The sequence below is a fragment of the Clavispora lusitaniae genome (assembly GCF_014636115.1).
Source record: "Clavispora lusitaniae strain FDAARGOS_655 chromosome Unknown tig00000185_pilon, whole genome shotgun sequence".
Classification (NCBI taxonomy): Eukaryota; Fungi; Ascomycota; class Pichiomycetes; order Serinales; family Metschnikowiaceae; genus Clavispora; species Clavispora lusitaniae.
In genome coordinates, this window is record NW_027093979.1 from 51,950 (window position 1) to 67,210 (window position 15,261).

General features: G+C 46.1%; 7 protein-coding genes across 7 annotated transcripts; 5 read left to right on the forward strand and 2 right to left on the reverse strand. All coding sequences in view use genetic code 12, as the record gives it.

The window, feature by feature from the left end:
* Window positions 1–248: 248 nt before the first annotated feature.
* FOB63_003699 (uncharacterized protein) lies at window positions 249–2,753 on the reverse strand (the record flags this gene model as incomplete). Its single annotated transcript, XM_002614756.1, has 1 exon — window positions 249–2,753. The coding sequence occupies one exon, from the start codon at window positions 2,751–2,753 to the stop codon at window positions 249–251; it is 2,505 nt and encodes an 834-aa protein (XP_002614802.1).
* A 1,473-nt stretch (window positions 2,754–4,226) lies between these two features.
* FOB63_003700 (uncharacterized protein) lies at window positions 4,227–5,072 on the forward strand (the record flags this gene model as incomplete). The annotated part of the gene is made up of 1 exon (XM_002614755.1): window positions 4,227–5,072. The coding sequence occupies one exon, from the start codon at window positions 4,227–4,229 to the stop codon at window positions 5,070–5,072; it is 846 nt and encodes a 281-aa protein (XP_002614801.1).
* Window positions 5,073–5,596: 524 nt separating this feature from the next.
* APN1 (DNA-(apurinic or apyrimidinic site) lyase) lies at window positions 5,597–7,723 on the forward strand (the record flags this gene model as incomplete). Its single annotated transcript, XM_002614754.2, has 2 exons — window positions 5,597–5,601; window positions 6,412–7,723. 2 exons carry the CDS (start codon window positions 5,597–5,599, stop codon window positions 7,721–7,723), a joined length of 1,317 nt encoding a protein of 438 aa, XP_002614800.2.
* Window positions 7,724–8,615: 892 nt separating this feature from the next.
* Window positions 8,616–11,684, forward strand: FOB63_003702 (FG-nucleoporin; the record flags this gene model as incomplete). Its single annotated transcript, XM_002614753.1, has 1 exon — window positions 8,616–11,684. The coding sequence occupies one exon, from the start codon at window positions 8,616–8,618 to the stop codon at window positions 11,682–11,684; it is 3,069 nt and encodes a 1,022-aa protein (XP_002614799.1).
* Window positions 11,685–11,807: 123 nt separating this feature from the next.
* Window positions 11,808–12,988, forward strand: FOB63_003703 (multifunctional nuclease; the record flags this gene model as incomplete). The annotated part of the gene is made up of 2 exons (XM_002614752.2): window positions 11,808–11,820; window positions 11,871–12,988. 2 exons carry the CDS (start codon window positions 11,808–11,810, stop codon window positions 12,986–12,988), a joined length of 1,131 nt encoding a protein of 376 aa, XP_002614798.2.
* A 200-nt stretch (window positions 12,989–13,188) lies between these two features.
* PRE6 (proteasome core particle subunit alpha 4) lies at window positions 13,189–14,269 on the reverse strand (the record flags this gene model as incomplete). The annotated part of the gene is made up of 2 exons (XM_066102347.1): window positions 13,189–13,883; window positions 14,206–14,269. The coding sequence occupies 2 exons, from the start codon at window positions 14,267–14,269 to the stop codon at window positions 13,189–13,191; spliced, it is 759 nt and encodes a 252-aa protein (XP_065958291.1).
* Window positions 14,270–14,717: 448 nt separating this feature from the next.
* Window positions 14,718–15,098, forward strand: RPR2 (ribonuclease P protein subunit; the record flags this gene model as incomplete). The annotated part of the gene is made up of 1 exon (XM_002614751.1): window positions 14,718–15,098. One exon carries the CDS (start codon window positions 14,718–14,720, stop codon window positions 15,096–15,098), a length of 381 nt encoding a protein of 126 aa, XP_002614797.1.
* Between the last annotated feature and the right edge of the window lie 163 nt (window positions 15,099–15,261).

A 15,261-nucleotide genomic window follows, 5' to 3' on the forward strand; every position in this document is an offset into this window, starting at 1 on the left:
CTTCAGTTGTTTCGAGCCGATATTCAATGCAGTAAGAGCCGCAAAATTGGTCAGTGAAACACGACAGAATGACATCTATAGTGCCGGAATTCAGGAACGGATTCTTGATATTTTTTTCACCAACAATAGATAGCCACCGTGCTGAAGGCGTGTTCGTATAATCACCTGCTGAAATCACCTTCACTTGGTTACTGTTCAGCGAGACGGTGTAATCCAGACTGATAGTATTTGACGGGATTCTGAATTCCCTAAAAGAAACCCTGACTAGCACGGTCAAGAAGGAGAGTTTCCATAGACTTCTTCATTTCTCCAATGCGCAAAAGAAGCCCAGCACATAAGCTCTTGACTTTATCTTCTATGAGCAGTTCCCACCACGAGGCGACGGCGCTTTCCACATCAGTAATCTGCTGGCCAAAGTTTTGCACAAGAAATTCAGTGTCACAAATGTCTAACACAAGAAGAAATCCAGTCACAGCACTTTCAATCACCTGCAATTGATCAGGAGTGACCATTTGTATCACAGGACAAATTAAGCGCACATACTCGCTTATCATGTCATTAAGGTCAACCGCAGCAGGGTATGCCGCATGCAAAATGAGAGATAGCGTCCGAATGAAGTGCGCAATCAATATGGGGGTATAAGGTCCGATGTCAATTCCTCCGCTTTCGTACCACACGGCTACTAGCGGGAAGAAGAATGTATGGCCAACTGTTTTGCGGAAATTTGCTATGGCCTCTTTCGATAATGAAACCTCTTTGGAAGACTCCGTGCTTTTCTTCTTGAGAGCCAGTGATATACGCAAAATCTTGCCTCCGCTAAGTTCGTCGCGTGCTTCTTCTGATGCTTCTTGCATTAGCTGGTTCTGTATCGAGTTCTCTATGGAGTTATAACCATAGTCCGTGTTTTCCGACGCCATGTACTGATTATGCAACTGGGGAGGGAGTTTTTTCGAGGGGAAATCGGTTTTTTGGAAGCTTTGGCGGACGGACTCATCGTCGTAGCCACGGAGTTCTCTGGCGGACAAAGAAATGCAGGAAAGAAGACACATGCGCTGTTGAAGAGAGTAGTCACCCGTCAAGAGAAGATGGCACACGTGCGCAGTCACCTTTGGATAACTGACAACAACAGCAATCATTGCGTTCAATTTTGACGTTTCAAAATTTGCCTCGTCGAACTGGTTTGTTAGCCCCGCAAGGAGCGACATGATCTCTTCTGCGTAAAAAGCCACTTCGGTCCCAAAAGCCAGTTTCTGACGAAGGATAGTGGGCGCAGCCTGCAACGCCAATTTCTGTTTTTCGTAAGCTTGAGCATCTTTCGTATCTGCCGATAAATATGCCAAAATATCTCGCACGTAAATGGGAGCAGACACTGGTTTGGATTGCATTGTGGGATCGTCTTCTTCCACTTCTTCGCTCATTGCATCCTCATCTCGAAGCGAGATAGGCTGGAATGCTCGTTCCATCTCTTTCATATCTTCAGTAGGCGATTCGACCACTTCAGGCGCTTCAATGATGTCCCAGGCGTCATCAGGCGTGATATGTATCTCTGAAGCCCTAAGTCTTGTCGTCGGGATATCAAGCTCGATGTTAATATTGTCCATGCTGAAAATCTTCTGTTCGCCGGCCATTACGCAGACGGAGTCAGCGAAAAAGACACCGAGCGCCTTCACTCGGTCTGAATGTGAAGAGAGTCGGGTCGAAATGGCCGACAAGAAGGCGCTGTCTCCAATCATGCGCTTGATACTCGATTGCGGCAACTGCATGCACATGCAAAGAAGCATGTGGGTTCGGTACTCTTGTCTGATCACAGGTTCTTCCGTTACCAAGGCAGGGTTTCCCCATGCGGCCAAAAGCCGTAGCAAAAGCAGCTCAAACGCCGAGACATCGAAGTCTCCGCTTGCAGAAAGCGCAAATAGAAGATTGAGCGCATAATTATAGCGGGAAACTATGTGGTTGGCCATAAACTCGTCCCACACGGATGTGTCCAAATACGTTCTGGCCAAAACGTATAGCGCCGCTATAGTGTCGAGTTGCGGAGCACTGCTACGCAAGAAGCGCACAGAAACAAACTCAAAGAACTTGGCGAGAAGCAGCTTGCGCTCGTATCGTTTCATATTCTCGAGCGAGCTTTGGAGATGTGCAATATACTCTCTGTGGAAAACGTATTCGTAGAAAAACAGGGCCAGTTCTGCGCTCAAGGAGAAAAGCGACAGCACTAGCGAGTTTATTGCCCGGATGTCCGCTTCTCCATAGAGCGAAAAGAGCTCTCGGCACAAGAATCCCGTATACGCAGACATGGACGAAAGAGCACGCGGAACCACAAGGCCATGGAACCGCAAGTCGGCCTCGCGGACCACCGAGTAGCATTTGCCTCGGAACAAAAGCTTATCGGCCTCGCGAAGTTCAAGCGGCAGGCGGGCCATTTGGAGAAGGATCCGAGGCGCTAGCACTTTTTCCAAGAGCGCAAGATGGCAGTTGAGCGCCGCCACAAGGTCCTGAGAAAGATCAGCTTTCAGCGAGGACAACATGGCGATTTTCGCCACGAGATTGCCGAGTCCAACAGCAGATCGGAACGCAGCGGCTATGGCATCCTGGGTTTCTTTGGGCACGTGCAAAAACGCTTCGGGAACCGTATATTTTAGGAGGGCTGTCACCAATTGCAATTGATGAGCAGGCTTTGAAGGCGAAAACGACGCGAGAGTCTCTTCGATTTGCGCCGGCAGCGGCTGGCGCAGCAAAACTTCTAGTGACATAGACTATAATGCGAGATCACACGAAAATGAATAATGATGGGAAGTTGGCCAAGAAGCGGGGCGTCAGATGATAACGGTGGTGTTTCAACTAGATTTAGGGCAGCTCAGCAGCTCTAAATAAAAATAATCAACGAGATAGGGAAAATTGGTTATAAATACAAAGACTGGTAGAATGAGAAGACATATGATGGTCTGGGGTCAGGTGCTGTATACACACCTTGGATTCAGAATCCAAGAAGGCACGTTTCTCCTTCGACAGAAATAAGAGGTATTGTTGACGTAGTTCTTCGTCGATTGGCGTAGCCGTAGACGTCGATTTCTAGCACTAATACAACCACCTTTACTGGTAAGAAGTATTGACTTCGGTCAGTGCGAAAGAGACGGGTGGATCGGAGAGAAATTAGTAGACGACTCTACGGCAGACAGTTTTCTTTAATGTGAACAAGGGCTCTAAAAGGCAGAGATATTGTTTTGAAACAGCCGTATTATTTGAATTAATTTGAGACCAGATCTCCGAGAGCAAAAAAGGAATCGAGCATTCTGCCACGAAATCGAACAGAGAATCATTGTTCATATAATTAACTCCGTAGAGAAAGCTTGAAACGTTTATAGACATCAGACTATCTGGGGTAGATACAACACGTTTTCAATTATTAAGCAGATGTCGAAGCCAACCTCCGACAGTTGTTGCCGAAAACTACTGTTAAGCAATGCAAACCATGAATATAAGTTTGCAAGCGGTTCCGGCAATCATGGTAGACCTATCTACTTTCTGATTTATGTGGAAAAGTTTATGGCCCCATATTTCGTTAAATCGACGAAACTAGTTTCCTGTCTTAAAAGAATAAAGAAAAAGGGCGTGAATTACCACATATATTAATCAACGATCGAAAAGTACATTATTAATGCATAAAGGCGTTTGTTGCCGAGTAATCCAGTTTTTAGCGTATCAGCCTGGCCTGTTCATATTTGACTCGACTGGATACTTTTGGGACTCGATCAATCAGAGAAAATGCTCTTCAATATAACATACCGTGGATAATCTAGACTGGCGATGGCCATCTACCAATAATCCCATGTGCACTATCATGAAGCGCAGTCTCGAAAATACACGGCTTCTATACCTACGCGTCGCTGAAAAGAAAAACCACACCTTGTCTATACTATAGAGGGCCAGTGAAAAGAAGTTAATATCCGAACAACTTAGGCATCACAGGCATCGAGATCATTTCAGAAAAAGATCTGGGATAATCAAAGCAGATAAGACATACATGCGGATACAAAGCTAGAACAAAGCATTAGACGTCCGGACGATACAAGACACCAACAATCTAAGAGGCTCAGAAAAGACATCGAGCGATTCTCAGAGCGATTCTCAGAGCGATTCTCAGAGCGATTCTCAGACCGATTCAGACCGATTCAGACCGATTCTCAGACCGATTCAGAAACCTGACCGCCACATCTACATCTACCATGTCCCGAAACCCTATTGCCGCCGAGCTCCGCCGCAGCATGGAGGCGTATTTTGCCCACACCCGGTTCTGCTTCGGCCCGCACCAAGTGCTCCGATTGCGTCGGTGGATGGAGCTAGTGTACCTCCGCGAGCATCCGCTCGTGGCCATCGACGTGGAGGCGTGGGAGCGAGACCTGCGGCACATCACGGAAATCGGCGTCGCCGTGTACGACCCGGTGGACCAGTACTTGCTGGCGCAGCCATACATCCGCACGCTCCACATTTTGGTGGAGGAAAACCGCCACCGCACCAACGGGCGGTACGTGCCCGACAACCTGGGCCGCTTCAACAACGGCGTGTCGTACCGCATGTCCAGCGCCGAGCTGCGGGGGCTTTTGCGGGAGATTTTGGCGCAGTATCTCACGGCGCGGCGCGGCGTGTTGGTGGGCCACAGCTTGCGCGGCGACGTGGCGTGGCTCGCCCTGCACGGCGTGGACGTTGCGGGCGTGGAAACCGTCGACACCGAGCAGGTGCACCGGCTTCTGCGCCGCGAGGGCGGCCTGGTGCGCGGCTTGCTCCGCACGATGCAGATCCCGCACCTGAACCTTCACAACGCGGGCAACGACGCCTACTACACGTTGTTGGCGGCGCTCGCGTACCTTGATCCGGCGCAACGCACACGCTTTGGGCTTGATGAGGAGGCGCCGCCGCGCGACGAGACTGCTGTGGTGCCGGGCCAGAAATCGGCCAAGGCGCGCAAACGGGCAGAGCGCTTTACGGACAGCGCGCGCGTTTTGAGCGCGGCCGAGGCGCCTACGCTCGAGGAGTTTATGCGCTCCAACACTGTAGATAGAAACGGCGCTTGATCGGATATACCGTGGCTTGATCGGAAATACCGTGGCTTGATCGGAAATACCGTGGCTTGATCGGAAATACCGTGGCTTGATCGGTAATACCGTGGCTTGATCGGTAATACCGTGGCTTGATCGGTAATACCGTGGCTTGATCGGTAATACCGTGGCTAATCGAAAATATACCGTGAGGGCCAAGGACTCACTAGAAATTATAACTTTGCCGACTGTATTGAATATCGATAACCGTGTAACAATCAGGCAGCTTGCGACCAATAAAGAGAGTTTATTAATGCGCTATATTACCTAAACGGTTGATATTCGTTGATTTGGCAAACGTCTCTTGAATATTAGAGATCTACGAATGGATCTATCCGGTTTCGAAGAAGACCGAGTGTCAACAATGACAATTGAGTAGAATACGTATCTTTAATACTTTTACACTGGCGAATATTGCGACTATAATATTTGGATGATCTTTCTACACTGTTGAAATTTTTGACTATGTGTTACTATGCATCCAGCCGTTCCCAAACTTTATGCGGTCTACGATCGTGGATTAATACTGGCCAATATGGTTGCGTCGATCTCAGTCGATCTCCTCCCAACCATCGAGTGACAAACTAACTACTATTGAGTTTTTGTGTGAGTACTGCTCTGAAATCCAGTTTATTCCTAAATAGCCCAGAAATTTCTTTCAGAAGGAAATCTCCTTAATGCCGTTATTCTCTGTGCCATTTTCTTCTACGATTTAAATTTTTCAATTGATTAAGACACTTTTCGCTGAACCCTTAACCAACGAGTTCAACAATGGATTCATTAATGGTTGTAATGTTTCATGATGATTTAATTCTATTATACCTCTAAACATCAATATTCTTCCAACGTGTGTCGCGATCATAATACCTCTACTTTACTCATTAATGTGACATTGATGGAAACAGAAACACCACTTCTGCACCTGATTCTGTGATAAAAGATTCATCATATTTCAACACCGTCCTTCAAGTCCTAAATAGCAGATAAGCATCAGCATTTCATTTTATTTGGCATATTCTGTGACCTAAAATTTCTCGCTCCAAGGCTCTATTGAAATTGACGTCGAAAGTGGAAACATCTTGCAATCCTACAAATGTTACGAGCTTATAGGATTGCCATAGTCTATAAAGGCAATATTTCCGCTTCGATTAGACATTATCTTTGTTGGTGTTGATACTCAAGCACATCAATCATCGCTTTACAGAACCAGTGACCATACATATAGGAAAGAAATAATCTATCAAGAAATATCTTATCAATCAAATGAGTGGAAACAAACTGAATGAAAAAATCACGTTTCGGAACATCAAAATAGCTCTTTTCTCATCTCATGCTGTCAATGCACAGAAGTTCGATACTACATTCTATTTTCTCGCGCATTCAACACCATCTTCTTCTTATGGCGTAAGTTGACCCTCTATCAATGGCCCCAACATGTTCTAACATCCAGAAAAAAAATCGTGAAAACCGCAGAGCCGGTATTCAAGTACCCAAGAGTGGAATGCAAGTTCAAATTTGGCGCCCACGTGGCCATGGCTGGAGGTGTCAGTAAAGCGGTCACCAACGCGATGGATATCGGTGCCAATAGTTTTGCTCTTTTCCTCAAATCGCCCCGGAAATGGGTCTCGCCAGACATCAAGGATGAAGAGGCGTCGGAATTCAAGCGTCTTTGCGAGAAGTACAATTACAACCCACGAACAGATATCTTACCCCACGGATCGTACTTTATCAACTTGGCCAATCCTGATGCAGAGAAAGAAGAAAAAGCCTACGGGCTGTTCTTGGACGATTTGAAGCGTTGTGAGAAATTGGACATTGGTCTTTACAATTTCCACCCCGGTTCCAGTTTGGACGGCGATCGTTCGGAGGCGTTGAAGCGTTTGGCGAAAAACATCAACCGTGCGGTGAAAGAAACATCTTTTGTCAAGATTGTCATTGAAAACATGGCTGGCCACGGCAATTTGATTGGTTCGGACTTGCAAGATATCCGTGATGTCATTGATATGGTGGAGGATAAGTCCAGAGTCGGTGTTTGCATCGACACGTGCCACACTTTTGCTGCTGGATATGATATTAGTGACATGGAAAAATGGCTGGCGTTTTGGGCAAAGTACGAGGAGATCATCGGATGGGAGTACTTGAGTGCTATCCATTTAAATGATTCCAAAGCGCCTTTGGGCGCAAATAGAGACTTGCACCAGAAACTTGGCTACGGCTTTTTGGGGCTTGAAGCCTTCAGAATCGTGGCTAATGACCACAGACTCCAAAATATCCCCATTATCTTAGAAACCCCAGTCGGAAAAGACGACTCCGTGTACGGAGAAGAAATTAAGTTGTTGGAGTGGCTCCAGGACAAAAAAATAGATGACCCAGAGTACATGGAGCGGAGCGAGGAATTGAGCAAACTCGGAGCTAAAGAGAGAGCAGAGCACTTGAAAAAGTTCGAGACCAAGGCCGCTAAGTTGGAGAAGGCAAAGAGAAAGGGAACTGATATCCTGTCACTCTTGAAGAAAAAGAAGGTCAAGACTGAAAAAACCGTTGAGATTCAGAGTGTGGAAATCAAAGAGAACGACGCAAGTGTGGAGATTGTGACGGATAAAATACTTAAGGTCGAAAAGGAAGATTGAATGAGCACCAAACTTGTAAAATTTAAAGGATTCGTTGAACACATTACTAGATTAACTGAGGGAACCCACTGTCTGAGTCAAAACTTATCAGGGCCATTTCCCTTACATTCTTCCAAGAAGCATAAAACAAAGCAACGAATAAGAAAATTAACGAATGGATTACAAGATTCGATTCGACTTGAGAGATAAACGCAAGGCTCCTAAAAAACTTAAGGCGGACACATAAATATTATAGTAATCAAATAATCGATGGCAGATTACGTCTTCCTACTTTGTGAAGGTTCATCTCTTCTTTCTTCTCAGTTACTGTAGTTCCAAAAGTTTAAAAGATTAAAATCTAGCTTCAAGCCAGGCGTCTGTTTTAAAAAAAAAATACCTTTTTTGATATTTGAGTAAAGTTATCAATGTATGGACGTACCTCAGATCACGAATCTTCTGAATACTCTCGTTTCTCCTACGACAGATAATCATGCCAATACCATCGTTGCCATAGCGCAGAACATACTTTCTTCGAGTTACCAGCACGAATTAAATATCTGACCTTGTCTCAGAAGTTAAAGGAGCAGATTTGTGATCAGAGCAAATTCCAATTTCTTTTCTGTAGTAAAGTGTAGACACGAGTGCCGTTTTCTGCGATATTGGGTGCGAATAAAATTCGTGCGACACAGCAAAGAAGATGGAACACCAAAAGTAGGTAATACGACCACAGACACGAAAGAGAAAACCTAATTAAAAAAGAAAACAAAAAAAAAAATCACAGCACTAGAGAGTTCTAATTCAACATGTGGAATTATCCCCACATGACCAAAGGCACTTCAAAGAAGAGTGAGCTGCGCACGACCGCATTTAAAAAAACGAGCAAAAACTCTCTTCATAGCTAACAAAACATCTTATGTTTGGAAGAACCACTTCCGGATTCGGAGGTTTCAGCGGCTCGACCAACGCAGCTTCCACGTCGCCCTTTGGCGGCGCCTCAAACACCAATGCCTCTCCGTTTGGCCTGTCCAACACCACTTCTGCATTTGGCCAATCCAACAACAACAATGTTCTTGGGGCGGCTAACACCAACACAGGCGGAGCGTTTGGGTCTGCGCCAGGCGGTGTGTTTGGAAACACGGCCAATTCTGGCTCTTCGGCCTTTGGCTCCAACACTACGTCTGCCTTTGGGCTGACAAACAACAACATCTTTGGAGGCGCCCAAAACAACAACACGCTGTCTCCATTCGGCAGCAACAACAACAATGCCAACAACAATGGTGCTGCTGGTGCATTTGGAAGTGCTGCTTCAGGCGGCGGGCTTTTTGGCGGCGCATCGAAACCTTTTGGCTCTGCTTTTGGCACTCCGCAGAACAATTCCGTCACACCTTTTGGCGGTGCAAGCGGCACATCTGGCTTTGGCGGTGCTGCTGATCCGAACGTAAACAACGGTACGGCTGCAAAGCCGTTTGCTCCTTTTGTGGAAAAGGAAGGAACAGGCACCAACTACTACCAGAATATCACCAATATGCCAGAGTATCTGAAGTTCTCTTTTGAGGAGTTGCGTCTCAAGGACTACGAGGCTGGCCGCCGCTATGGAAATAGCAACACGGGCTCTGCTTTCGGAGGTGCAGCTGGCACAAACACCGGATTTGGATTTGGCGCCAACAACAACACCAACAACCAGACAGGTTTCGGGGCCTCTACGGGTGGTTTTGGTAGCACCACGTCTGCATTTGGCACTAATAACGCTACAAATAATACCACCACAGGTGGAACGTCGGCATTTGGCGCTAACAACACAGGATCTGCGTTTGGCTCTGCGTTTGGCAATAACAGTAACACGACCACATCGCCTTTTGGTGCCAACACTAACAACACTAACAACTCTACTGGAGGTTTTGGTTCGGCATTTGGTGCCAACAATAACACAAACTCGGCATTTGGTGCTGCAAAGCCAAGTGGCTTTGGATCAGGGTTCGGCTCTGGCGCTTTCGGCGCTGGCACCAACACAAACACGCAATCCACATTTGGAGGAGGCTTTGGCGCAACGAACAACACTGGAAGCTCACCATTTGGCGCCAGCACCAATACTGCATTTGGGGCCAACAACACCAACTCTGCTTTCGGTCAAAACAATAATGCAAGCGGTGGTTTGTTTGGCAGTAGCAACAACAACAACACCACTGGCAGCGCTTTCGGCTCGAACAACAACACCTCTGCATTTGGTGCCAACAACAATAATGCCTCGGGAGGAGGCTTGTTTGGAGGTAGCACCGGCTTCGGCAAACCAGCAGCGTCCGGTGGTCTTTTTGGCACTGGAAACAATGCCAATAATACTCAGACATCTGCATTTGGTGCCAACAACACGTCCAACACTGGTGGAGGCTTGTTTGGTGCCAACAATACAAACACTGGAGGCGGTTTGTTCGGATCCACAGCCAACAACAATAACAACACCAACAATAATGCTGGCGGACTTTTTGGTACCAACAACAATACCACAAATAATGCAAACAATAACACTGGTGGATTGTTCGGCTCAAACAACACCAATACAGGCGGTGGTCTCTTCGGTTCCAACAACGCGAACAACAACACCAACAATGCTTCAACAGGTCTTTTTGGTGCGAAGCCAGCTGGTACAACTGGTGGATTGTTTGGAGGCAACACTTCTGGTACCACTGGTGGATTTGGGCAGACCCAAAACAACAATGCCGGAGGCTTATTTGGCAACAAGCCAGCAGCTTCCACTACCGGAGGAGGCTTGTTTGGGAATAATACTAACCTGGGCACGACCGGCGGTCTTTTTGGTCTGAACAATAACAACACCAACAACACCAACACTTCAGGTGGTCTCTTTGGAAGCAACACCACAGCCACTAACAATAGTACAGGTGGTGGCTTGTTCGGAAGCAAACCAGCCACTACTTTTGGGGGCACAACCGGTGGTGGCTTGTTTGGCAACAATAACAACGGTACCATGAACAACAATAACGCATTGGGGTCGACACAGAATAATGGCACAAGTGGTTTGTTGGGTAACTCTTTTGGCCAGAACCAGAACCAGCAACAGAATGGTCAACAAAGTTTGGTCAATATCACAGCCCAGAATCCGTATGGAAACAACAAACTTTTCCAAAGTATTTCAGGTACCAACCAGAATGTGCCACAAGAGGTGCCTCTCGCTATCCCTGTGAAGAGTACAAAGAAGAAGGTTTCTATGGCGAGTGCACACAAAGTTGCACCCTTATTTGTTGCTGAGAAAAAAGTTAATGCTCCTGTCAAAGACGTCGTTCTTGCTACACCCGAAAAACCAGCTTCGCGCAAAGCTTCTTTATTTAATGCCGACGTCGACCGGGCCATCTTGTCGTCCGACATTTTTGCTCCTAAAGTGGAGTTCCGCAAATTGGTTGTCAACGGCTCCAAGGATAGTTCCTCTAGTTTGATTGCACTTACAGATAAGCCAACAGAACCAAAGGGTGTCACTTTTGAAGTCGAAAAGAAAGACAAACCAGAGAAGCTCCACGTCGAAGCTTCGCAACAGGAAATTGATGATGACGGATACTGGACATCACCCCCATTATCTGAGCTCAAGAAGAAACCTCTTGCCGATTTGCGTTCAGTAGAAAACTTTACAGTTGGACGCAAGTACTACGGCCAGATCAGATTCACAAAGCCCGTTGACTTGACATCGTTCAATTTGGACGAAATTTGCGGCAATGTGATCGTATTTGGCTCGAAGAACATCATTGTGTATCCAAACGACGATGCTCCAAAAGAAGGTGAAGGTTTGAATATGCCAGCCGAAGTGACGCTAGAAGGATGTTACCCAATCAACAAAAAGACAAAATTGGCAATCTTGGATCCGAAGGATGAGATTGTGAAAAAGCACATTGAAAAATTGAAGTCGCTAGAAGATATGGAGTTTGTGAACTACGATCCTAACACCGGAAACTGGACTTTTACCTTCAGCCATGTGTAATATTAGCATTTAACGTTGGCGGAGAAACGCGTACTGCAGACAGGCAAAAGGCGCGTCGGGACATTCGTAATGAGAAGAGCATGGAGAAGCAAGAGATATCTTGAATAGTCTATCTTAACGGAAATGGGTGTCAAAGGTATGAGCCACACTTATATATAATCAAAATGAAAATGTACTAACCGCAAGGCTTGAACCAGCTTATAAAGGAGCATGCGCCTGATGCCTTCAAAGAGTATCAGCTCAAAAACCTTTTCGGAAGAAAAGTGGCCATCGATGCCTCCATGTGTTTGTATCAGTATCTTATCGCCGTCAGGCAGCAAGACGGGCAGCAATTGACTAGTGAGGACGGAGAAACCACGTCTCATTTGCTGGGGATGTTTTACCGTACTATCAGATTGGTCGAAAGCGGATTAAAGCCAATGTACGTTTTTGACGGGAAACCGCCAGTTTTGAAAGGTGGCGAGTTGGAGAAAAGATTGCTCAAGCGACAGGATGCTTTGAAACAAATTGAAGATTTGAAGGAAACGGGCACAGTCGAAGAGCTTATGAAATATGAGAAGAGAACAGTGCGTGCGTCTCGAGAACAGAATGACGAGGCAAAGAAATTGTTGGAGTTGATGGGAATTCCTTATATTGTGGCCCCATCAGAGGCTGAGGCACAGTGTGCAGAGTTGGCTCGCGCAGGGAAAGTATTTGCTGCTGCCTCCGAAGATATGGACACATTATGTTACGAACCGAAATATCTATTAAGACACTTGACAGTGGCCGAAGCTCGGAAGATGCCTATTGATCAAATTGACTACGAGGCAATGCTTAAAGGGTTGGACATGGACAGATCCACGTTCGTTGATTTGTGTATTTTGTTGGGATGCGACTATTGTGAGACGATCAAAGGTGTTGGCCCAGTGACAGCATTCAAGTTGATCAAAGAACACGGGTCGTTGGATAATATTGTCAAATGGATTCAAGAAAATCCTGAGAAAACCAAATACAAAGTCCCTGAAAACTGGCCATATGATGAGGCCAAGCAGCTTTTCATGAACCCGGAAATCACAAAGGGTGACGAAGTGGATGTTAAGTGGAATGAGCCAAATGTGGATGGCTTGGTTGAGTTCATGGTCAAGCAGAAAGGATTCAGCGAAGAGAGAATCCGCAGTGGTGCTGAAAAGCTTAAGAAGGCGTTGAAGGGAGGAGTGCAAGGCCGTTTGGACGGATTTTTTACTGTGGTAAAACTGAGCCCAGCCAAGCGGAAACCCGACGCCAAGGACGCTAAAGGAAAGGGAAAGAAAAAGGCCAAGCGCTGATGTACAATAGAACGAATAATAAATTTAAAAAAAGTTGTCCAAAATGTAAAGCTACAGATGAAGAGCATGGGACCTTTCGAGCTCTTCTATCAAAGCATCCCTTTAGTCATATCTTGTCCTTCCAAGGACAGTTAACTCGATCCGTCAAAGCCAAAGAATACGTTTGTCCACATAAAATGGCCATGCCGTTTATTCATTAATTACTCTCTAGACTTCTTCTTCTTTTCTGCCTCCGCCTGCTTTTCCGCCTCCACCTCCTCGACATACTTGGAAATTTCTTCTACGGACAATTGCACAATCTCTTCGTTTGGCTTCAACACGGAAACCTCGATGTTCTTAGCGCCAGTCTGGACCACCTCCAACAAAGATTTGACTGTCAACTTGATGGTTTGCTCGTCGGACAAGTTCTCTTCGTAGTTTTTCTCCAAGAACTCTTTGACGGTTTTCGCCGAGCGGCCAATGGCATGAGCTTTCCATGCATTGTACACTCCACTAGGTTCTGTCTGGTACAAGCGGGGAGTTGTGTCGTTGGAGTCAAATCCGGCAATCATCGTGGCAATACCAAATGGTCTCACACCACCGGACTGGGTGTACTTCTGCTGCACTCCAGCAACGTATTTGGTCAAGTACTCAATGGAAACCGCATCCTCCAAGTTCAATCTGTGAGATTGGGCCTCGACTCGGGCCTTGTCCACCAAAATACGAGCGTCCGCATTCAAACCGGCAAATGTCAACAACACATGGTTATCGACTTTACAGATCTTGGACGGGGTGATTCTTGGATCTTGTAGCTTCAATGTGGTTCTCTTTTCACACCCTAAGACCACACACTTTGCGCCTTTCACTCCGACGGCACAAGTGCCTCTTTTGACTGCTTCGGAAGCATATTCAACCTCTGTTTGTTAGTACGGGACATGTAATCGACTATTGAAAAACAACACCACGGGGAGTAACTTGGAGGGAAAACAACATTACCAAGAAATAGTAAAGGATGAAACATTGCTGGGTTGATGGATATAAGAATATGCGGATGGAACAATCTGGATACAACATTACATGGGCCAACACTGATAAATCCGGTGATGGGCTGGGAGTTTATGGACGAGCTAAATCGGTCGAAATCATTCGGATGGAAATCATAAGGATTCGGTAGTGGGCGGCTATCCAAGCCCAAGTTATCTGGTATTGGTTCTTCATAGTCAATTCAAGTTACATACGGAAAACGTGTCCATCAGGTCTGAGGTTAGTAATGCTTCGGTATAGAACAAGCGGTTTCGACATACGAGAAAATGGATAAGGCACTATCGTAGCCACTCATTGGATGTATAAATGTTGGTGTAACTAGTGTGGCCACGAAAGGTAAAGATGTTCGCCTCCAGTGTGTTGGCACTGCAGATAGACCCTGGGCTTAGAAAGACCTTAGACAACGGGCTACGAAACTAGAGTTAGAAAACTAGGAAAGTAAATAAGTGTTCAGATCCGTAGAAATATTATGTTTATTGTGATAATCAGTCAAGACCAATGTTTTGCTTTCACTACCACAGCTATGATTAATGGGGTTCAGCACCTCGTGCGACAAACAGCGACATTTTAGCCATATACCTAGCTCCAAAAATTTCATTCTGACTTCTTCTTGCCACAACCCAGGCTTCATAAACGTTTTCTCCGATCAGTCTAACCGGTACTTTTAATCCTTGCGCCTTCTATAGTATCCTCCATCACTCAACTTATGGCCAAGCACGTCAAACTACCGAAGGTCAGCAAGGACCCATATGCTCGTACATCCTATCTTTTCCAGGTGGCCAGCTTCCACACGGCCCAAAAAAACCACATAATGGCTCGGCTGATGGCCCGGACTGTTGATCTTGTGCTGAAAAGGACTGTGCTCAAGCTTCTGCCTCATTTGAAGCGGCTCATGTGCAAAAAATGCTCCTCTGTTCTTGTTCCGGGCCTCACCATGTCTGTGGAGATTGAAAACAGTCTGAAAAGCTCGGCGAAAGCCGATGTCTTGGTGCATACCTGCCTTACTTGCCAGAAACAAAAGCGGTTTCCCATCGGAAAGGACCGAGAATACGAATTATTTTGTGACAAAAAGGATGTTCTTGTCTGAGGCATCAAAGGGCTTCATCTACATCGATAAGATTTTGTGAAGCTTCTGTGGTTTTCGAGGATGGAGATCTTTTTTAGGATGGAAATCGGCTTCCGAGAGTCAAAATAGGTTCCCTTGAATGCCCCAAATGAATCGAACCTGTTGGCAATTTATAGGTGAGTTC